This window comes from Conger conger, chromosome 6, assembly GCF_963514075.1.
Source record: "Conger conger chromosome 6, fConCon1.1, whole genome shotgun sequence".
Classification (NCBI taxonomy): Eukaryota; Metazoa; Chordata; class Actinopteri; order Anguilliformes; family Congridae; genus Conger; species Conger conger.
In genome coordinates, this window is record NC_083765.1 from 31,763,098 (window position 1) to 31,787,448 (window position 24,351).

Consider the following 24,351-nt stretch of genomic DNA (forward strand, 5'->3'; position numbering starts at 1 on the left):
TCTACGGTGCAATGTAAGACAATTGCAAAAGCCAAAGTGGGGACAGTGCTTGGAAATTCTGCCTTGTCCAGTGTCTTGTTTTTGATTTCTAACAATGCCAAAGTGCGTAGATGTGGGAGGTTGTGGGATGATATGGGATGCTGGGTGATATGGGACAGTGTACCATGTCACAGGCTGACATGGAGGGATGTGCAAAGCTGTGGGAAGGTTTGGGACTGTGTGGTGTGATATGGCATGTACAGTATGGGACACTACGGACTCTGCACCTTCTTGGCCTCCTTCAGCTGCTTCTGCAGCTCAGCCTGCTGCTCCTGCATCTTGCTCTTCCACTCCTGCAGCTGCTCCAGCTGGATCTTGTACTTCTCCAGCTCCTTCAGCTTGGCCTTGTCCTCGTTCCTCTTCATACGCAGGGTCTCCAGCTTCTCCTCCACATCTTTCACCTGTGCCCGCAGGGCCTCCTCCTCCTGAGGAGGGAGAGAGGGGGGGAGAGGGGGAAGAGAGAGAGGGAGGAAAGGAGAGAAAGTGAAAGAGAGGAAGGGAGAAAGAAGCATAAAGAGGGAGAGAGAAGGAAAAATGAAAAAAGGAAAGAGAAGAAGGAAAGAGCAGGTGAGAAAGTGAGAAGAGGGAAAGAGTGAGAGCGAGCATGGGACAGAGAGAAAAGGTGAGAGGAATAAAGACAAAGGGTGATAAAGAGAGAGCAGGAGAGGGAAGGGAGAGGTGGAGAGATGAGAGCGCCAGGGAGAGAAGGAACATGACAAAGATAAAGGGAGAGATGTAAAAACGGAAATAATGCAAGACCCCCATATACACTCCAGAACACACACACACACTCACACACACACACACACCTTCATTACATCCCGTGATAAGAGCACACTTCCACATGCCACCTCTGCAAAGTGAGGGAGCGCAGTGACACCTCAGCTCATCAGTTTTATTTAGCAGTGAGAGGCTCTCCCGCAGAGACCGACAGCGGAGGGAAAACGGTCGCCAAAGCCACACTCCCAAAGCCAGCCTCGTTTCAGTTTGTGATTCCCCCTCATTGTGATTGACAGCGAAAATCACACGCGCGAAAATTGGCAAACGGTGGCAGACAAATCAGCACCGCAAACCCAGGCTCACATGCAGCCACTCACCGTACCTGTATTGCACTGGCACTCTCAGCCTAGAGATGAGAAACGAGTGAACCGGGTCATCTGACTGCAGCCACAATACACACCGCTGCCATTGGGCAATGGCACCGTGTAACCCATGTTTCAAATACACAATACGAAGAACTGAACTCAGCAATTAATGAGGTGCTTATATACCAAATACCAATTTGCTCATGAATGAGTTTCTTCTAATTAGTGAGTACAGTTATCATCAAACATAGGCTAAACAATTTGACTGATGTGTATTTGGCAGACCTGGGTCAAATACGTAATCATTTTGGATTCAAATACTTGATTTATTGAGCTTGTCCGGTGTATTGAAACAAAGAAAATACTCTCAAAAAAAGTGCAAACCCAGGTCTCGTACATGGTAGTGAAAACAAGAGAAGTACTGTACTTGTTTTTAGACTTGGGAAATGAACATTTTGACTATATTGAACGATACACACCTTTGATACAATGTAAATGTGGCCAATGTGACACGTGAGTGGAGGGGGCGGGGCGGGGCGTACCTTGCTGGGCTTGGGAGAGGGAGGGGGCGGGGCGTACCTTGCTGGGCGTGGGAGAGGGCGGGGCGTACCTTGCTGGGCGTGGGAGAGGGAGGGGGCGGGTCGTACCTTGCTGGGCTTGGGAGAGGGAGGGGGCGGGGCGTACCTTGCTGGGCGTGGGATGGGGCGGGGCGTACCTTGCTGGGCGTGGGAGAGGGCGGGGCGAACCTTGCTGGGCGTGGGAGGGGGCGGCGCTCCGGGGGACAGCAGGCCGCCGGGTGTGGGGATGACGGGCGGGAGGGGGCGGGGCGTACCTTGCTGGGCGTGGGAGAGGGAGGGGGCGGGCGTACCTTGCTGGGCGTGGAAGGGGTGGGGCGTACCTTGCTGGGCGTGGGAGAGGGCGGGGCGTACCTTGCTGGGCGTGGGAGGGGGCGGCGCTCCGGGGGACAGCAGGCCGCCGGGTGTGGGGATGACGGGCGCGGCCAGCGGGGTCTGGGCGGGCGTGCTGGGCTCGCTGCTGCTCATCTCTCCTGCCGAGGCGGAGGCCGACCCGGAGGGGCCCGCCTTGGACACCGCCGTGCCTGAGGGCCGGGTGGGCTGCAGGGGGTCACATGGTTACTGAGCCAGGCACTACCTTTACCTTCACCTCACCACCTCATATTCACTTTCATCTAACCTTAGTCTCTTACAGGAGAGCCCTGCTAACTGTATACAAAACATACAGAAAAAATAAGGAACATAATACAATGAAATACAAATATAAAAGGGAGAAAAGCGCAGTCAGTTCTTGATCAACACGGTTTGTAAAACATGCCGTGTGAAGATGCTACAACTGACTGAATGTTTGCCCTCCAGCTCAAACAGATAAAAAAAACATCAATACAAGGAAAACATTACAAGACACTTTAAAGGCAGGAAGTTGAAAGAACCATAAAACACTTTTCAAATGTATATTGGCAAACCCAAGGAAAGGAAGTGAGGAACCCGACCATAGCCATCAGTGCTGACATGGAGGAAAAGAAACCCATACCCTGCCCAATGTGACTCAGCTCCTCCTGCCACAGTAAATAAACCCTGCCCCACAGGCATAAAACACAGCCACGGGGAGAAAACGTGCCCAGTGCCACAAACTCCACCCTGTGCAGAAAGCTCCTGAGGCCATACTGTACCTCCCAAACGCTGCACTGAGCGAGAAATCACTTACTAAGGCTTGGAGGGAGATGGAGCGTGGCAGGTTGGATGGAGAATAGCTGTTCCACTGTCAGGTGTGATAGAGAGCAGGTAATTCAAAGCTGCTGGCTTTTCCTGCATGTGTCCATTAAACCTCAACCGTTTTAGCCAATGCGTCCCTCCCTAGCTCCACAAGGCCTCCATCCAGTACAAGGAATCAGAAAAGGGATTTCATTGATTTGTGGGATTCTACTCAAAGGAAATAGGTGCCGGGGGATAGGGGAACATTCCAAAACCCACCCTCCCAAATCAAAGGCTTATATAAACTTTCTCAGAAACTTCTCAAAGTTAATAAGAATTTTTCAGTGAAGACACAGAGGAGGCCCTACAACATGTATGGTGAAAGATGAGTCGCTGATGGTCAGGTCAATACTAGATACACTATAGGCAGCTGATCATGTTGTGTTAATCACAAACTACATACAGTATACAGTGCACAAGAATCATGCAGAATTACATACAGCCAGCACATATTGTTTTAACATGCTATAATCTACCTCAATAGTTGGTAGACATTGATAATTGGGTTAAAACCTAATAGGCCAACAGATCATAAAATACACAGAAAACAATGTGAAATCAAGTAGTCGATGAGAACAAAACAACCCCAATAGCCCCCCGAGAGATACCCTCTCCTGTCTATAGCCATATTCATCCCCATGCCCTAACAAGTCGATCCTCACAACCCCCTTTGAAATGATTAGCCACCCCTTGCTCACCTTGGTGCGCCGAGCGGTGGTCTGGAGGACAGTACGAAGGTTGTTGGAGAGGAGAGAGGCACACAAGCAAGGGTCAGACACGCAGACAACAGGACAGAGGGAGGGACAGACAGACAGACAGACGGGCAGACAGACAGACGGGCGAGGGGGGTGGCAATGGGCAAAGCAAGACGGACGGCCATTTCGCAGGGAGAAGAACAGAAACACATATGGTCAGGGTTAAATCACGCAGGTGGGCTCCTCCTGCCCAAGGCAGAACGATACCCCCCTGGGGGGCTCGTCACTGTAGAATGACCGAAGCACTCTGGGTAATCTCCTGTGGCTGTCTCACTGTACCACAGCACCTTCACTAAAAGCATTGGTCATGTGAACTTCCTCTCGAATGGCAACATCGAGTTCACACACAGCAAATCTGCTCTACGCTCAAAAGAACAAACTTTTGGTTGATAACTAATTTGGTTGCCAATATTCTGTCTTTGTAGTGTACTGTCTTCCGCCCGAACATGCCACGTTGAAATGTAATCTCCTATAGTTTCTTCCAGCTTTCTTGTGAGGTCTCTTGAAAAGGGGTTCTCAAAGCTAAATTAAGGTTACACAAAAAAAGAAAATGCTGTTCATGCTTAATTTCTAAAACCTCAGTGCTCGAAAAGCCATTCGCACGGTCAAATATTGGTAATTCATGACTCAAAGAATAACTTGGGTGCTTCCTTACAGACCCTAGACCCCTTCAGCATTTTCAGCGCTTGATGAAACGGTAACAGATTGTGCTAAAGTGCTTCACCAACACACAAACATGCTGAAGCACAGTCTTCCTCTGTGGTGTGTGTCGTTCCCCCATCTGGTGGATGCTGGGACTGTGGAGCCAGCTGAACAGAGCTCACAGAGCTGCCCACTGTTCTCCAATGGCCTCACAAGGCCCTGACTCTGATTGATGTAATGCGAGAACCCTGCTAGTGCAACAGAAGCGCTGGTACAGCCGCCGTCTCCCAATCGCTCCATTGTTCGATGGCAGGAAGAGGCACTCCTGCATGGAAAAACAGCAGCGGCCTCCAGAAGTGGGAAAAGTGTGAATTATCCCTGAAGCTCATCGGAGAAATTCAATGACCACTAAAACCTTCAGAGGACGATGAACAATCCAATCACGGTCCAGCTTTGGATCTTACAAAGAGCTGTGCTAGGGGCCATTTCATGGTAATTATATTATGCCCTATAAACTTTGAAGCAGTCGCTGCAAACTGCAAAGCGTATTTTGTTCAATATAGTTGCTTAGGGCAGAGGATTTTACAGTCCAGATGGGAACCAAGAACAAAAACAATGTGACCATAAATGAAAACGTATTGCATCGAGTATCGAGAAAACGGCACATGAATGTTTCTCTTCAATCACCTCTACAGCGAATCACTGAGGATTAAATACTTCCCACTGGCTCACAATAAATGTAAACATGATATGTTGTCCATCTAATACATTACTGGCATTTGGCAGACGCTCTTATCCAGAGCATCTGATTTATGCAGATTGATGCAGGTGGATACTTCACATGGTTAAAAGTTAGTCTTAAAGCCAGTGTAAGGGGGAGGAGTTCAAACCAGTATCCATTGTCCACTTCAATTAGCACTTACTGCAGCCACACTTATTAGAAATTTGTGTTTACATTACATGGTCCCAAAAAGTGGCAATCCTAAAAACTTGAGGGCCGTGTTTTCTTTTTTTTTTTTACAACTGCTTCTTGGCTGCCTTTTCTTTATAAAATATGCTAACAGGTCCTGAAAAAGAAGTCAGTAAAGTCTTTCCAACCTGTTTAAAAGCACTCACAATTAATGACATAACAGCACGCAACTTGACAATTAACATTTTCGAACCCATTTTGTACATCCTTCCAAGCTCAAGGAATACAAATTTTCTGTTGTTCCTACTGCAACCTGGGGTGACCAAACACAGTGTTCGTGGACTACCACCGTATGAGACAAAATGAGCTTGATAAGCTACAGCTACTAAAGGAGAAAAAGCTAGACCTGAGCAAAACATGAAGCCATCTGAACCGGAGCCAAAATAAATAGCTCATAATTGGTATAAATGCATAGAGGACACCATTCACAGGAAGTGCACATGACCAATGCTTTGAGCGGTCAACTTTCTGAAACGGTTCCTATAATCAAAATGACAAAAACTTTCATACTAAAATAAAAGCTCATCAAATGACAGACTGAGATTGTAAAAGACAGTACATTAAGAATAAAAATATCTTCTGCAACACATAATGCACAACAGATCGTCATGCAGGTGTAAATGACACATGACTATGGCTAAACTCCATGGAATTTGAAAAGCACAGATGACAAAAATGGTAATCATGTATAATTTGAAAACTGACCACCAAAAATAGATTATGGTTGATGGCTACTCATGAAAAAAGAACCCCACTGTGCTCTAAAACAACCCCAAATCAAAAGCTGGAGATGACAGCATTTACACACACCACCGTGAGAAAACAACAGGCTAAGCAAGCATCGTAATGAAATGGCAGACCCGTGGATTAAATGCCGTTCCGAACCAAAGCCCTCATACAAGTAGAAACGGGAGACCAGGGTGAGGGGGAGAAAAAAATCTAAATCAAAATAATGGATGAAGCACATCCCACAGTGAATACGTATCAGATGGGTTTCTGTACCTTCCGGGGAGCGGGCGTCTGTCTCATCATATTGGCGAGAGGAAAAGAAAACAAACAGGAGCAAACAGAGAGACCTTCAGTCACAATCACATTCAGAGAGAGAGAGAGAGAAAGAGAGAGAGAGAGATGGAGGAGGAGAAGAAATCCTTCAGACAATGCAGGCAGGGTAGGCTATAGCTTCGGTATCGCAAACCCTGGGCTGCTAGGCCAATAGCGGAGCTGCTTGCAAATGGCTGGCGTGTTCCGGAGCCTTCCGCCGGTGCTGGCTGTTCGTCCGTTCGGCTGAGCTGCCTGCCGCTATCTCCTTCTCTCGATTTAGAACGCTGCCATCTTTACCCCCGTCTGTCTATCTGCAGGCCGCGGTCCTGCACCTGCTCGCACAAGGAAGCACCCTCTCTCTCTTTCTCTCTCCTCCCTCGCTCCCCCTCTGCCTCCGCCTCTCCCTCTCCCTGCCTGTGATTCGCCAACCTCCGCCCTGTTAGCCCATTACATCACTGCTCAGAGACGTTTTTTTCTACCTTCACACTCCCCCTCCTCCCCTCCGTGCTCCAGACAGAGAGAGGGAGGGGGGAGAGAATGCGAGAGAGAGACAGAGAGAGAGCGAGAGAAAGAAAGAGACACAGTGAGAGGATTGCACCAGAGACCGATTCACACCGAAGCGTTGGGAGAGGGGTGGGGGGGTAGGATTGATGCAAGTCTCCTTTGTCTCCTAGCAACGCTCCCCAGATCTTTTTTCTGTGTGGCTAATTAGCATGGCTCGCAGAGCCCATCCCAAAACAATGGAGCTGGGACCCTCAGCCACACACACACACACTGCTGCGAAGGCCTGGCCGTTTGAACGTGCACGTGCAAGCGTGCGTACAGGCGTGGGGATCTACACAACCCTCCAGTTTGTGAAGAGGCTATGCAGGGCGGCCATTATCCGCTTCCGTTCTGCCATGCCCCATCGGCCGGACATATGGCCGGGTAATCAGAGACACTGCGGGAGGAGCTGTGGGCTTTGCTTAATGCTAATGCTCACATCTGCGCTGAAAACAATAGCCCTCTCACAGGGAGGGAGGGTGGCATCTAAAGCCCTGGCACAAAACACAGGAGCTCTCAGGCCAGAAAACCCCACATATATTACAGCCGTAGGCAGTTGAGTGGGTGAAAGAACGGAATCTATCAATGCTGTGAAAGGCAGGTCCTGCTGAGGCAGACCAAACGCACAGTGAGAGTGCAGAGAGAGGCCCACGTCGTAAACAACAAAAATAAATAAATAAAGAGGGAGGCAGGCAGAAGAGGGTGTCAATTACAGCCCGGGCAAATGGTGCTTCTGAGCAGGAGGTGGAAAATCCATCCTTTTTAAAAATTGAGCAGCGTCAGTCTGCACGAGGGCCCTGTGGACAAGGCCTGGTCAATAGCGTTAGCGCTTGTGCAACATTAGCACATTACTTTAGCACGGTTAGCACTTTAGCAGCATTAGCACATCACTTTAGCACGGTTAGCGCTTTGGCAACATTAGCACATTACTTAGCACGGTTAGCGCTTTGGCAACATTAGCACATTACTTTAGCACAGTTAGCGCTTTAGCAGTATTAACACATTACTTTAGCACGGTTAGCGCTTTAGCAGCATTAACACATTACTTTAGTGTTAGTGCTTTAGCAGCATTAGCACATTACTTTAGCGCGGTTAGTGCTTTAGCAGTATTAACACATTACTTTGGCACGGTTAGCACTTTGGCAACATTAGTAAATTACTTTAGCACAGTTAGCTTTGTTAGCGCTTTAGCAGCATAAACGCAGTTAGCGCTTCAGCAGCAGAAATTGTTCCTGTCGAGCATGTTAGCTTTTACAATAGAACAAATTTGGAAATAAAAAGACTTTAGAGAACTGACGACCACTTGCATGTTGTGCTGCATGTGCTGCTAAGGACACATCAATGCTTAAACAGTCACGAATCCAGATAGAATTAAAGACCTTTCCATATTAAAGGCAATGTTAGCATCAACAGTCACAAGGCTACATGCCAGCTGGACCAACTGTAAAAGAGCAAGTCCCTTGAGTTTTTACAGTGATCATCCAAAGGCAACATAACCACCATAAAGAGAAATATAAGGCATGAAAACCTCTCAATTTCCTTTCAAGACGTCAATACCCAATGGGACAGGGATCAATATAAAAGCAACATCATCGTGTGTTAATAGTGCGTGGTAGACCCAGCGGTCACCTTAAATCACACCCTCCCAGCACGCTTTCATTTGAGATAGATTACTTTATGGATTACAAAGTCCCAATGGCCACTTTGGGAAATGATCTGGATCAGAATCGCGGTCAAATCAGCGGCCCCATGTTGACAGAGCAATTATGGCCCCAAAATAGTGTCGTTATAGCCGAGCAGCTACTGGAGCCCTGACATAGACATGTAATATCGGTCCCTTTGTTACTTTCATCTTCGCCATCTTCATTTTCTTTATTTGCAATCAACTTCATGGAAGTTAATTTCCCAATGCCTTTATGAGCATGGGGATATTGCAGGATATCCAAAAGTAGGCCCACTCCACAAACGTTAGTACTGCACACTGAGAGAACATGTCATTAGCTCTCAGCACCATTAGCCTCACCACAACCTCTCGGCTGCAAGCTCAAGCAGGTTATAGAATATAAAACATTACAAGACTAAAAACACTTAAATACAGAATTATTTTGCAGTGTAAACAATTAAACACAAGCATCACCCTTGCCCTTACCCTCTTCGATGTCCATGACATAGATAAAGGTGTAAAATGTGATAAATATAGCATTTAGTACCACGTCTTCCTCATAAAAACATGTGGCACACTTGTGGTACCTAATTCAGTGTATAATGAAACCCACATTAATCTTCAGGCTTCTGACCCTTTTAAGATGTGCAGAAGGATAAATTCAATGTTTAGTGTAAAGTGCTGGATAATCAAGGTAACATTTTCAGCTTAGACTGAAAAGTCTTTCAGTTTGCCATGCACAATAAATGTAACTCTGAATACACCTTCTGCTGGGGAGAAGACAGCACATTATCATGTATTTGAAAAACTGACCATGAAACTGGTTGATACTTCCTATCACAAGGTGTGCGCAGTTTTTCCAGATATTTTACAGAATTGACACATCCCAAAACACACCACCCTCCCCTTAGCTCCATTCAGCCATTTGCAAGCAGTCCACAAGCTCAGAAACTTTGAGAAAACATTACACGTGTTGAGCTAGCACCAGTCCCTGGGATACCGCCACAACATTAAGGATGAGACCTGGACAGAAAGCTTGTCTGATAATCACAGGAATACATGCTAAAGCGTGCTAATAGCGGGGCGGTTGGCAGGGGAACGGACACCAGCTGGGGTTAACAGCAGCAAGTCCCCAGGCGAGCAGCAAGCCCATGGGGGGGTCGAACTGCAGCAAAAAGTAAACAGGAAAAAAAGATGATGCAACCGTCCAGACTCCTTTGTGTCCTCTGTGACTGCCACCATTTCACCAAATGCTCTGCAACTAACAAAGCAATGCTCAGTGAAGAATCTACAGTAAGGGCTCCTGTTTCAGAGTTTTTCCAAAAGTGAAACCCAGTCAAACGCAGTGCTATGAATCTTCAGCACAGGACATGAGGGCTGCCTGATTGAAGCCAGCTTGATGGTGAGTCGTCTCCATGGCGAACATGACTTGACATAACAGAATGCACTAGAATGTGTGACAGCAGGGGTTTGAGGGCTGGTGTTTGGTGTTGTCCGTGAGCCTCAGCTCCCTGGCACACCTTGGAGAATGAGGCCAGATGTGGAAAAGTTGAGAACAGGAGGGGCGAAGCTTTGATGCTGACTAACAAAACAACAGCTGGCTGCCTCCCGTCAGTTACACCGCATGCATGGCATACCAATATGCCCCAAAGATGCTGCTGACCAGACAATTACGCACTTATGTGAATTTATCTCTAGTTAAGAGCAGAGCCCTCTGCGCAGGAGTGTGCGTACCGGATTGTGGGTTGTAGTCTTAACAGCTGGCCCAGCAGGCAAACCAGGTCATTTGTTCATAATTGTAAGCCATTTTGCATTTAAATAATGCTATGCATCCATTCTAAATAGTGTTGCTGGGGTGTTAACAAGCAAAGCAGAATATAGGCTTTGTGTTACGAGAGCACATTTGAATTTTCAAATAGAGCTTCTTAGATTAGCCTTTTGGTCAATTTGATAGGGGAGTGTCACCAACAGGCTTTTTGCATTCTGAGGGGCATCTAGTGATGGAAAACGATAGACGCGATTACCATGAATGTAACCAATTGTCGTACGTGGGGCATGCCTAAGCTATTATTTATGAAAAAGAAAAGAAAACGGTAATATGGAGCACTTCTACTGCTCAGCTGCATCAAGTGTGGTCTACAGTTCAACCAGGCTCAAAGGGCTTTCTATTCCTCTCCACACTACGTCTAAAAGAAATGCAAAGGCATGTGGTAGCTTCTAGCAAGAAAGTTGATTCCCTCAATTTGGTGGTTCTTTGATTCTGAATGGAAAGAGATTCTTGTTTGTAGAGACACCAGAGCTAGGGATCCGAGAGTAACAATACATTCTCCACAGTGGTCATATACTGTACATCTTACAAACAAGCATGTAAGAGAAATAATATTGTACAGTATTTACAACATATTCATTAGCAATGGGATCCTGAAACTCATTTTATATATATATATATATATATATATATATATATATATATATATATATATATATAGTCTGTTTCGATCTAGCATGGGAGAAGTACAGTACACCATAATATGAAGCAGTCACTAGTGGAAAACATCTCAGATCATCTGAGAATTGTGGAATCATGTTTTGTTTTCCCCCCCATGCAAATCTCAGAGCATCCCAGCCAAGTAAATCTGTGAAGGTGAAGGTTTGCTTCAGGGAAAACCAAAAGAAACACTGTGTGCTGTGCATTGTTCAAAAGGCAGTAAATGTGTAGCGTGTTATCCTGGGAACTGACAACTGCGGGTTCAGCAGAAACCTAATCTCTCATATTGGTCCAGCACTCGCATTCACAAATAATGCTGCTCCTCCTCCCTCCTCTGGGTTATCTTGGCCAGCATCTGACACTAAAAGCCGTCTGGATTACCGGCCGGTAACAGACCACTCTCAACAAAATGGTTTCACCTTGAGAAACAGGGGCATAGCATCAGTTCCTCTGTTACAGGAAGCCAAGACCATTCCTAATTCCGGGCAGACAACTGCGCCCAGATAGCCTGGAAGGTTCTGTCAATTAATTTGATACTTACAGGCATCTGTGGTTGGAAGTTTTTAGACAGTCAGTGAAATGCTGTACTATTGACCAAATTAGTAGCTAGAGAGAAGGCCTATATAATGTGGTTAGGACATTATCTAACAGAGGCACGACCGGCATAAATCCAAAACATTCCAGGCTACCCCAGTCTGAGCCTGAATAAAAACATTTAGATAGTCATAATTATTCAAGAAAACACCAAAAAGCGAACACCCAAATGAACAGCCAGCAGAGTGCTGTACTGCAAAAACACGCCATTGGACAAACAGAAGCCAATTATACAGGCCGCTACTCCAGAAGCCAACCAGAAGCCATGCGGCCAAGAGAGAAAAGCAGGAACGCACATGAGCTTGGGAAAAGGTGAGAAGCTGGTGAAACAAAGAACACAGACACGCACACACAGAAACACACTCACACACACACTAACACACACACACACGCATACGCATACGCATACAGAAACATACACACTGAAACGCACGCACTCACACACACACACACGCTCACGCACAAGGACAAGCCCGGACTCACACACCCGCTGGCACCGGGGGCTGGACGGGCAGGAGAGGTGGCTGAGGAAGCCGGAGAAGGGGCACGCCATGGTGGCGCATGCAGCGGGCGAGGAAGAGCAGGGGGAGGAGGAAGAGGCCGCGCTCCGGACTGATGCAGGGGGAGGGGGGGGGTGCTGCGGCAGCAGAGACCCAGAGGGGGGCGTCTCTCCCTCCCGGAGGAGAAACACAATCCCGTGCCGTTCCGTCTCTCCCTCTCCTCCAATGCTGCCGCAGCACAAACTCAGTGTGGGCCAGAGGACCAGAAAACCTACACCTCACTGCGCTCTCCAATACCTATTCTCCCTGCGCTTACTGTCCCCTCCGGAAACTCTCACAATCTGAGCCTAAAGACTGCATAGGAAATAAAACTAAGGATTTAATAGCACCCGCACCCATGTCGACAATTCTCAAGTCCAAAGTCCAAAGCCCTGAAGGATTGCGCTTTCTGAAGTGTTAAATAAGCAGTTCAGCAGAAACACAAAAAGCTCCAGGTTGCAGTCTTTATGTAGCACATGCGTGCCTGAGCGCTATTTCTGAGCCTAGGTACTTCTGCTGCATTCCTGCCGGATACTGATACTGTTCTGATACTGCTCAGAGTGTGAGCGCCTCTTTAAAAAATACACTTATATTCTATACTCATAGCACAGGCTCTTAGCGCCATTACTAAATTCGGAAGGTCCCTGAGGAAATTTATTGCAAAGCCATGTACATTGTTTTTTTCTTTAGCAATAATGTTAATTGATAAAATGCACTGTTCATGGGCCAAATGGTATGCTTAGGGTATTTAACATTTTTTCATTTGGTATTCTAATTCTATTAAAGTATTTTATCTTTTAAAACCTCTAGAACTTCAGCCCAATAATTTGGGACCATGTTATTTGTGCACTCGCACACATGCACACACCCACGCACCCACGAACACGTACGCAGATACACGGACGTGCACACACGCACCCCCATGTAAACAGACAGTTCGGTCGGGAGATGATGAGGGGTCAGGGGTGAAGGGTAAGGGATCAATGTGTCTGGGGTGATGGGGCGACAAAACATGGTAATGGCAGACGCCCTGTTGCCATGCAGCTGCGTCAGTCGGACACACGTTCACCACGGTTACCACGGTTTACAAACATGCTGCACCTTTTTGGGCTTCACTCCTCGCTGCTAGATTGGGGGGGGGGGGCAGGGGGAGGGAGTGCAAAGGTGGGGAGAGGTTAGAGGTCTTCAGGTTAGGATAGAGGCAGTTAGATGCGCTGGTGGTGTTGGGGAGAGGGGGACCAGGTGCTCTCCCTGGGTGGCTCTTCATAGGTTAGACACAAATACACACTGCAAAAACCAAAACATAAGCCAGACTCAAGTATTTTTATTTTCGATGAAATACTTGCTAATGCGGTGAGACAAGATTACCTCATTTCAAGATTTAACAATTGGGTAAGAACTTGTTAAGCAAACTTAGAAGAAGTACATTTTTTCTACTTGGGAAAATTAAGACCAAGATTCATTAGAAGAGCAAAACTTTTTGAAACAGACTTTTTTGTTGTTGTTGCAGTGCAAAGGTCAGGCTGGTCTTCAGCAGAAGGCTCCTGAGAGAATGTGCAACCTTATATTCATACACACAGATATGGGTTTGTTCTAATAGATTCGCAGCCTGCTATGCAACATTGCCTTTATTACGGTCTGATACATAACCAAACATGGGCTCGTTTTCATGAAACAGAATGAAGAAGAAAAAACACCTCCCGTACATTGCATTAACTTTGACAGACAAACAGAGCACCACAGCTGTGATTAACATTTTTCATCATCGCAATGTTTTCAACCCAGCATTAGGATACGCCGGCTGTATCCAGGCAACCAGGGTTGGAGATAATGAGAACAGTGCAATACACGCAAAAGACACAATTACAGCAGGAAATGGACAATTAGAGCAGATGACATTTGTCCCTCTCCCCTGACCCATATTAGACATATCAGCTTCTTATCGGTGCACTGAAGATGCTGTACAGTTGAGAGTGCATACAGACCTCACCCATGACTACTAAGAGTTCTCCACACACAGTTTCCGCAACATTGCCAAGCGCAAGACAGAGACATCACGCACTGACTGAGATACTCACGCATGGGAGTGGCAATAATTTAGCATGGCAAAATAAAAGTCTTTAAATGACAGAGCATGGGGGAGAGAGAGGATTGTGAGAGCAAACCTCCTGAAGGAAGCGTCTACACCCCTGACTACCCTCCACACACTGCAGCTTCAGATGGGGTTGCCCCATGCAGTGAATGACCCTGCATTAGCCCTTGAATCTTTATTCCATTTTTCATATCAACAATCTGCGGTCATCAATGCACACTCCGCACAAAGTGGAACATTACTTTGCCGACGTAGTGTATGTCTGAAATTCCATCTTCCGTTGAACGCTTAATGATAGATACATTGCGTGTACTACATAGCATGCGATTCAGGACTTGGCAAAACTGCAATTGTGCACGCGCAGAGATGGGGGCCTGGAGCAGACTGAAAGCACAAGAGATGGAAACTGGCGTCTATGCGAGAAGCTCTCAGTGCCGGCATGCTGTCTCTCGATATCGATTGTGAGAGCGAACATGAGGAGGAGGAGGATTATGGGAGATGACAGGGCAGCAAAGTGGAGCTGGAGCATCTCAGAGCCGGGGTCCAGAGAGGGAGTCTGAGTCAAGGTCTCAACGTTCCTGCTTCGCCCACATGCCCCTAACTACGGGTTTATCCCAATGTTCCACAGCAACTGGACAGTAACAGACATTTCAAACACGAAAAGAATCTCGCTCACGACTCTCATCGATCAACTGCCTTTGGAAAAAACAGTAATCTTGAAAAACAAGTCATTTAATGTTGCTTCGGTAAAACTTTGTTATGAAAATGAAGATAACCACACATTTAAAAGTATAGTCTACATTCTCTACTCTTTTTTTCTGGATACACCCACCTATTAAGCCAACTTGCTATCCTATTTCTGTGTCCAATTAACACCCTAAACCACTCTTTATTTAACTAAATGCAGCCTGCAGAGCTAACATTGCAGTATGTATTGCCGCAGGGGGCACGCAAGGCTCTTCTCATCCATTTTATTCCGTTGTGCAAGTGAAGCAATGTTTACGCACAAAAAAAAAAAGCTAATGAAAACCTGAACGATCATATGAAAATGCAAATCGGACATAAGCAGCAAAAGCAATAAACAGAGCATCCACATGCACACAGAAACAGACACAGCCAATTGCTGGGTAAACTGCTCCCTCTGCTGGACAGAAGAGGACATTCTTGCAGTTCTCACACTCACAGGCCAGAGGGGAGAAAGGACGAGACGGGAGGGGCGGGGAGGGGGTGTTCACAGGGGTTTTGGTGGGTATTGCTGCGTGTGGAGCAGATGCCTACATCGAGCAGCCAGTGCGGTCACGCTGCATGACCTCTGAACAGACAGCGGGGAGACTCTTCTGCTCTTCACTCACTACAACCTACAGGACGGTGGTCGCCCTGCGCACACACTAGACGATGGCGCCATTTTACTGCACTGATAATGTCAGCGTTACCCCAGAGCCTCAGTGACAGGCCAAAGTGTGGGACAATTCCCACAGCTGACCCTCAACCCACGTGACTTACCTTTGGGGGATAACATTGCTATTGCACAAGTCAGTGCCTCCTATTAAAACGTAACCGTGGGGGGAAAAAAGTGGCATATTGTATACTCCACTTACCAGCTTGCTTGATTTCGGGGTCTCCACAAGCTCTGAAAAACAAAAACAGAAGATGAGAGGAATGCGTGACATGACATTGGATCAGTGTAGTCGAGGCGGGGAAGGTTGTGCCCAGCTTTAACCCCCCTGTCCCCCGCACACCCGCGGGGGCTCAACCTTTCCACCATCCGCCTCGCTGCATGTCCCATCTTTATGGACCATGATGCACATATTCAACATTTCAGTCTTACTATGGTCGCCGTTACAGTCTGATATTTTACTGCTGACTTCCCTGGTAACATATCTGAACCGCAAGCATCGTTTTTGCAAGCAATTTTTATCAACATAATATGGTCCACTCTGCGGCAGTTTCTAGGGTACAGAATCTACTTCAGTCGTCTTGTTTCTTTCTGATCCGGTCTATTTTTAGACTAACAAACAGCATTTTATGTTCATTTCTGGATAGGGACAGATATTAGATAAGAAAAAAAATAGAAGTGCCTGTTTATAGAAGAAAAGCCTGAAAAATTATCACAGGAACATGCAGAAAAGGGAGGGCAGGAAAATGACATCACATCCTGCCTGAGAAGAGGAAGGTGACATCCAGAAACCTGACCAGAGAGGGACAGCCAATCCATGAGACGGGCACAGCAGAGAACAGAGCTCCTACACCCCTCTCACCCCAGTACAGAGAGTAACCATGGCAACCCGACCTCCGCCTCCCCCCAGAGAGTGACTCTGCACAGCTCTCAGCCCAGCAGACAGGCTGCGGATTGTGTAACCTCCTTCAGCCACTTCGCCATCAAGCTTCAGGCCTGGTGCAGGAAGCAGGCCCACACCCTTAAGTCCTGAAACGGGGCTAATCAGAGGACTGGAGCGCTTCAGCAAACAGCAGCTGATCCAGGATCAGGGCTTTCCTGTCCATGTCCCATCAATATCTGCAACGGTGAAAAAGACTATACTCCCAGATCCCAGATAAGCTCACTCAGAGACACTTTGTGAATATGGGCCGATAAAACAGATTAAAGTGAGAGAGGGACAGGAAATGCAGGGAGGGAGCTTAACCTGCAATATATACAGCCCTTTCACTGTATTACAATCTGCACTACTGTACATAAATGAGGGAAACTATTTCTGCCAACTACATTCTGTTCTTAGTACGTCACACCAATCAAGACAGGAAGATGTCCAAATGTGTATACTTTTAAAACCGGACAGGCATGCTAATCTGTTAAATTTTCTAGCCAAACGGCCAATGTTTTGGATGATGTCACAGCAGAAAGCTCTCAGGAGGGAGTGTGGACACAGCGGCAGGGGCCTTACAGAGTTCCACAGGGACTTTGTTTCGTCTGTGCTCGTGGTCACCATGGAAACTAAAGCTGTGACAAATAGCCTGAATAATCGGACGAGATTGTGGGAATAAATGCTTTCAGTCCCCGCAGCGAGAAAAGCTGTGCCTTGGATAGGCTCTGACACAAAGCCATTTTTATAAAGCATAATGGTCTCATTATAATTATGCAATATAATTGTGAAATGATTAAGAGTCATTTGAAATTATTGCTGTACACAAGCTCCCAAAATTTCGGCATGCAATTACAATTGGGTTCCATGATCGACCAATCATAGCGCAATCAAACCAACCATGGCCATGCTCAGTTCCATCTCATTGGTGGAATTTTCTGCCAATGACCAGATAACCGCCTTGCTAACCTCGTACCTGCAACGTTCTCACTTCCCAGCTGAACTTGAGTTTGGACTGGGCTAGGAGCGCCCGCACACTCAGCTGAAAAGTTGTTCAGACGGTCAAACGTTACTTACAAATCTAAAGCAACATACTCGGGTTAACGAACTTCATAAAAAAAGAATACAAAAAATCATGATCAATTCTTGCCTACGAATTGATTTTACAAGATGTTAAATGGTAAATGGTTGGCATTTATATAGCGCCTTTATCCAAAGCGCTGTACAATTGATGCTTCTCATTCACCCATTCATACACACACTCACACACCAACGGCGATTGGCTGCCATGCAAGGCACTGACCAGCTTGTCAGGAGCATTTAGGGGTTAGGTGTCTTGCTCAGGGACACTTCGACACAGCCCGGGCGGGGGATCGAACCGGCAACCCTCCGACTGCCAGGCGACTGCTCTTACTGCCTGAGCCATGTTGCCCCCATGTTAATGAAACAACTGAGAGCACAATTTGCTCTTTAATGAGCAAAACTTCAGGAGATCTTGGTGAGGTGAAGTGGGAGGCATTATTAAACATATGATAAAGGCGTCAGGCAGCAGCCAATAAACTAGCATATTATGGTCACGTGGTACAGTTAACTGCCGATTGGTGTAAAGTATGGGCATGAAACCCGAACGTCGGAGTGGGGCGAGGGGGGCGCAGGAGTTCTTACCTCGTTTGAGGACTTTCGCTCCAGCCAGCTCTGGGGTCTCAGGAGAAGTAGTGTCTGCTCCATCATCGATGACTTGGATCTGAGAGAGGGAGGGAAGGAGAGAGCAGGGGAGAGAGAGAGGGAGAGGGAGAGAAAAAGGGAGAGCAGGGGAGAGAGAGAGGGAGAAAGAAAGGGAGAGCAGCGGAGAGGGAGAGACAGGTGAGTACTTTAGAGTGAATATTGCAGAATCCTGCAAAGAATACTAAGAACACTGCAGAAACCCTACACGCAAAAGCCCTGAATAATGTTCGGCCCAAAGACCCATCATTTACTTATTTGCCCCTATACTCCACAATTTCAGATTTGTAATGAAAAAAATCACAAGCGGTTAAAGTGCACATTGTCATATTTTAAGGGAATTTTTATACATTTTGGTTTCACAATGTACAAATTTCAGCAGTGTTTATACATAATCCCCATTTCTGGGCATCATAACTTTTGGGACACAGCAATGTTAAATAAAAGAAAGTTGTCATGTTTAGTATTTTGTTGCATATCCTTTGAATTGCAAGAAGGAGAAGGCTACAAAAAAAACTCTCAATGTTTCAAACTATTTCCTACCTATTTCCACTGGCAGAAACATTATTAGAAAATGGAAGATACATGGAACAGTCAAGGCAAGGTAGACTTGGAAGACTAAGAAAATGTTCAGATAGAATGGCCTGAGACCTGGAGAGGAAATGCTCAGAAGAACCCACACATCACTGCAAAAGAGCTACAGAAAAAATCGAAACAAACACAGGTCTAGCTGTTCACGGACAACAATACAACATACTTTAAACGACAAAGACCTGAGCTGCCAGAAAAATATTGACTGAATGCCAGCCACTGTCTCTGAGCACTGAGCCAAACTTTATGGAATAAGTCAACTGAAATCCCTCTGCTCTGAGTCCCAAGGACATTTAACAGAAAATCACCTAGAGTGGAGAATTCTGGGGAATGAAGTCTGTGACCACTGCTTTAAGGACTGAAAGTGACCCTACTTGTAGTCCCAGAAATCTAGAGATGACATCACAAAGACCAGCACCAGGGAAACTAGTGGCCCTGTCTTGGTCTCTATTAAATCATTTATTCTGCTGGGAAGCACTTCAGTAATGAGACATCTGGACTAACAACCAGAGGCCAAATGCCAGGTAGAGCACTTCCCCCATGACAGGCATCCACACACGTACACATCAAACAGACACACACACACACACACAATCAGTAGAGCTGCATCAAACGATTATTTCGTTATCAATTAATCTGACAATTATTTTACTGATTAGTCGATTAATCTAAACTATTAATTTACTTGGGGTAATTTACAATTTGCAGTTGAACGTTTCAAAATGTATTGACATGTTTTTGAAGTACGATGTCTCACTGCTTTTAATGTATTGACTCAGTATAGCTACTTTATTCTTGTGAAATAATATAACACCCACCAGTTACTATGACATTGTTTTTCATTAAATATCTATGTCTGTATCGACATGCTGAAAAACACGAGATTATCCGATGGAGGGGCTGCACAATGATTACAGATTATTTGCGGAAGCTTGTATGTGTTCGTCTGTGCGCTACGCAGTGTGCACATGGCTACTTGTTCATTCGGGTGATGGTAAACGTCGGACTTGGACTTGGAAACATTGAAATTCAAATTTGATGAATAAACATATTCATTAAATTATTTATATTTCGAATGTGACTCATTCATTGCGCACTAATTAGATTACACATGTTATGACTTTGAACGTCTGCCATTTCCACTGCAAAGACGGCACATAAGTAAACTCAGAGACGTTATTAAACTAACCTCACAACTGGTTCATTTAGACAAGATTTTTTTAAGACTGCTTGATATCCATATTTACATTGAAAATTGTAACAGCTGCTGAGGTTTGCTGCTTTTGTTTGTTTTACAAAACGCTCGATCACGGATACCATTAATGGAATGTAAAACCGTGGACAAGCTTTGCAGTTACACAGTAGCCTAATATTTCTACCGGTATGCATAAACGCTAAGTGGCTGGAGCCGTCAGAACTCGGCAATGGAAATAGGGCTTTGTAGCATTAGTGCAACTGTGGCGTTATAACAATTCCAACAGTCCAGTCCAATTCCAACAATTATCATGGCTGTATTCACATTAATACAAGAGCTCTAGCTAGATTTCAGACAAGCGTGGGTTTTAGGTTACTTTCACTAAAATCACGCAATCAGCACACTGTAATTTAATACAGCTCATTCAGTGACATGTCTGAGAATTGCAATGTTGATAACGTAACAATAGCAAGCTAGATAAACTAGCATCAAAGCTCCTAGATCCTTTCTTTTAAGGTATTCGTGCATGGCCGTTGTGGTGCTGTGATCTGCCGTTTCGTCTTTGGGCAGCGTGCAAAGCACCTTATTATTGGGTTTTTCCTTCAAGAATTCCCACACTTGTGGATGCTCGGGTTTTTTGGATGAACTCGCTCCCGCACTCTCAGCTGGATTTGCTGCCGCCATATTCAAAACAACACGAGGCGTCGGTTATGAATATCCAAATCGACGAAATTATATGGTCGACGTCATCGACTAATCGTTGCAGCCCTAACAATCAGACACACACACATACACAATCAGACACGCACACAAACACACAATCATATACACAATCAGACATACACAAGGACATACACACAAATAGAAGACAAGAAGCATAAAGAACCACACACACGCGTGCGTATACTGCTGGTCGCCTGGACTGCGACTCTGCCGCATCTCACACAGCTGGTACAGGGGACACGCCCCGCTCCCCCGCTGTGCCCCACGCATACCGCTAAACAGAGCCATAGCCCGTCCTCCACAGCCGCTACGCCTCAATATAACCCGGAGAACTGAATAAAAATCGCCCTGAAACACCCAATCATCATCAGGACAGCATTTATCGGGCAGCGTCCGCTCAGCTCATTAACTCCCACTTCTGCTGAAGAATATCAGCAAATAGAGGGGTAATGGATTATGTCTGGCACCAGGAGGCATACGGACAACAGCACTCAGCCCTGAAGCATTGTACCACGCTCCACTTCGTCCTGCCGGGCATTTTATTTGGACTGAGAACAACTCGTAAATCTCTTTATGCGCTTTCAATGAAAAGCAAAGGTTAATTCACCCAAGGCGTAAGTGGCAGCCTGCAGTTTGCACTGTGATTCCTGTAAAACATATTCAGTAACCACTTTACATTAATTGGCATGAACTAATCTAGTTGTTAATTATACAACAACTGAAATGTTAAGCTGTTCAGCTTTGTGTATGTATTTGTACATCATGGATGTATGCGAAGAACGACATTAGCCAATTTATATTGTAATGAGAAAAACAGTTAATGTATCTGTTAATGCTCAACTAAATATATACGTTTATCCTATGATTAGCAAATGTATGAACATTCATGCAACTAATACATTAGTTAGGAGTTAAGAAATGCATTAACTAATGAAAAGTGAATTTCATGCTTAATGAATGCTTTTGTAAATTATGAATTCATCTCAAAGTGTTACCGCGTATTCATGAATCCATTAGTCAGCGAGTCACACTGGTCTTGGGGTTGCCAGTCACAGGAAACTGCTGGGCTTTATCCATCAGTGGCACTTGTCCAAAAATATTCAACTAAATACTTGAACTTATTTCTCGCTAATCTTTACCCTTCACACTAATGGTGTTCTGGTTCTTGAAAATGACTGCACTTTTGTACAAAAGAGCAAGCGGACAAAAGCACTCCTCATCACTGAGGGAATCCAGACAAAGTAATTCTGAGTGAAGGGCAGGAGGGATTCAGTTAAGGCAGAACTGTCAGAAATTAATGGGGGGGGTGGGGGGGGGGGGGGTTGGATAGGTGGAAGCAGACCATATTAATAGAAATTCTAGCAAAGATGTGGGTAGGACTGAAGCATGCGTTTCACTGACAGCCCTAATAGATGTGTGCCAAGACATATGGAAGCAAGGAGTTCCATGAGTGCCACATGTCAGCACACCTGTTTGGTTGGCTATTGACATATTTAAGAATTTCTCATGTTTTCATGTAAAAAATGATGTCAAGAGAACAAATGGTCTCTGCATAGCCAACACCCCTATCTGGCAACTTTTCCCACCTGACTGGCAACTCAGAATTTTGGGGAGGTTACCACGGTTACCTGGGACTGGCGCACGAAGATGCCGTGGTTCTCGTTGCAGGTGAAGTAGCGCTTGTTCTGCACGGTGCCGTCATTCTTGCCCTTGGCCTCGTCCAGGATGACGCCCACCCACTTGCCCGTGGCGAAGAGCGTGGCTCCGATGTAGGCCACCGTGCCCCGGTGCCCCTTCCCGATCACCTCCACCATGGAGCCCACCTTGGCCGGCTTGCCGCCCCCGTCCGAACTCATCCTGCTGCTTCCGCTGCTGGTGGTCTGAACAGGGGGAGAAGGGGTGGGATTAACTTGACATCACTTCCTGTCTGAACCTTACAGCAGGGCTGTCCGACCCTGTTCCTGGAGATTTATCGTCATCTTTTCACTCCAACCCTAACAAAGCGCACACCTCATTCTCATTCAACAGCAAGTTATCTATTTGTGTAGCCCAGCCTTACAGCAATGGTAAGGGGAAGGCCACCCATTCACTGTACCTGCAAGTAACACTCTTGTTATGTGCCACACAGTGCCTATACCGATGAGAACAAATCACACTCGCAACACAGAAACGGATTGAGCAGCTTCTAGTGCAGTGAGCCAGTGGACCGACCCACTACCTGCAAATGAACAGCAATGATACAAACAAATGATACACACTGTCCTTTAAACTCTAGACCGCACACAAAATTTAGTTTCTACCTTGTCTTTCCCAGACATCATTAAATAAGTGCAAATCCTTACAGTGAATAGATCATTGTGCGTTATCAGCCTATCCAGACAACAAATTAATTTGCGCCAGAGTGAACACAACTGCCAGTGTCCAGGGTGAATGCGGGACTGCCCGTGGCCTACATTGGTTTGCTTTTAGTAAGGAGCTTACATTTCACCGTTTTATAAGGCAGCCACTCACATCATTATCTCAATTCACCCAAAAGAACAAAGGCACCAGGCAAAAAGACCAGGAAGTCCTGGATAACACAACGCCGCTGTTGCATTGTGGGTAAAGGGACAGGGTTTGTAACATGAAGCAGCAGGGTCCAATCCCAGGTACTTAAGTAAAGAACCAACTCGCCTATTTAACATGATAATATCAAGGAGAAGGTATGCTGCATAAAACTTCACCCTGAAAAGGGGCAAATAAAGGACAGAAATTCATCAGAACAGAAATGAACAGAATGAGCTCTAACACTGATGCATCATGGGACAAAGGCCTGTGCTGTGATGAGGACATCTGTCGCCACGGTGATCGATTCGTCTGGGCATCTTTACCTTGGCAGGCTGTACGCAGAAGTGAGGGAACAGAGAGCTCTGCTTACCCACTACTACATTACTATATTTATACTACCAGTCATGCTCTCGTGGCCTATTCAATTATAAACTTGTCTTTAAGGCACCCAGACAGCAATGGTGTTTCTAACATTACATTGCATTTGGCAGACGCTCTTATCCAGAGCGACGTACAACAAAGTGCATACCCATAACCAGGGATAAGTTCGCTGAAAGACCCTAGAGGGAAGTACAATTTCAACTGCTACCTGTACAACAAAGATAAGGACAAGGGCATTTTTTTATTTATTTATTTTTTTTATTTTTTTTGAACAAACAAACAAACAGCAAAAGTGACCAAAGTTAACTATCCAAACACTGCTTACCTAGCCAACTAAAAATACCGATACACAAAGCAAGTCACAGAGACAACAATTAAGGTTCACAGGGAGGTAGGGAGGGATGGGGAGAGGTGCTGCTTGAAGAGGTGTGTCTTCAGCTTGCGCTTGAAGGTGGGGAGAGATTCTATAGTTCTGACCTCAACGGGGAGTTCGTTCCACCACCGTGGAGCCAGAACAGACAGTAGTCGTGAGCGTGAGGTGGAGGTTCTGAGAGGGGGAGGTGCCAAGCGGCCTGTGGAGGCTGAACGAAGAGGTCTGGCAGGGGTGTAGGGTCTGATGATTTTTTGCAGATAAGCTGGGGAAGACCCTTTAAC

At 46.0% G+C, this 24,351-nt stretch overlaps 1 protein-coding gene across 2 annotated transcripts in view; it reads right to left on the reverse strand.

Annotated features, from left to right (window-relative positions):
• Positions 1 to 24,351, reverse strand: part of dctn1b (dynactin 1b) — a 56,729-nt gene that overhangs the window by 26,998 nt on the left and 5,380 nt on the right. The window contains exons 2-11 of one of the 2 annotated variants that reach the window (XM_061244304.1): positions 22,398 to 22,649; positions 18,204 to 18,282; positions 15,819 to 15,850; positions 13,230 to 13,253; positions 6,263 to 6,280; positions 3,592 to 3,612; positions 2,847 to 2,900; positions 2,054 to 2,239; positions 1,142 to 1,165; positions 267 to 464 (exon numbers count right to left, since the gene is read on the reverse strand). In XM_061244304.1, coding sequence (XP_061100288.1) covers positions 267 to 464; positions 1,142 to 1,165; positions 2,054 to 2,239; positions 2,847 to 2,900; positions 3,592 to 3,612; positions 6,263 to 6,280; positions 13,230 to 13,253; positions 15,819 to 15,850; positions 18,204 to 18,282; positions 22,398 to 22,649 — 888 coding nt within the window. The remainder of the gene's footprint in view (positions 1 to 266; positions 465 to 1,141; positions 1,166 to 2,053; positions 2,240 to 2,846; positions 2,901 to 3,591; positions 3,613 to 6,262; positions 6,281 to 13,229; positions 13,254 to 15,818; positions 15,851 to 18,203; positions 18,283 to 22,397; positions 22,650 to 24,351) is intronic. The other variant, XM_061244306.1, reaches the window with a different exon arrangement.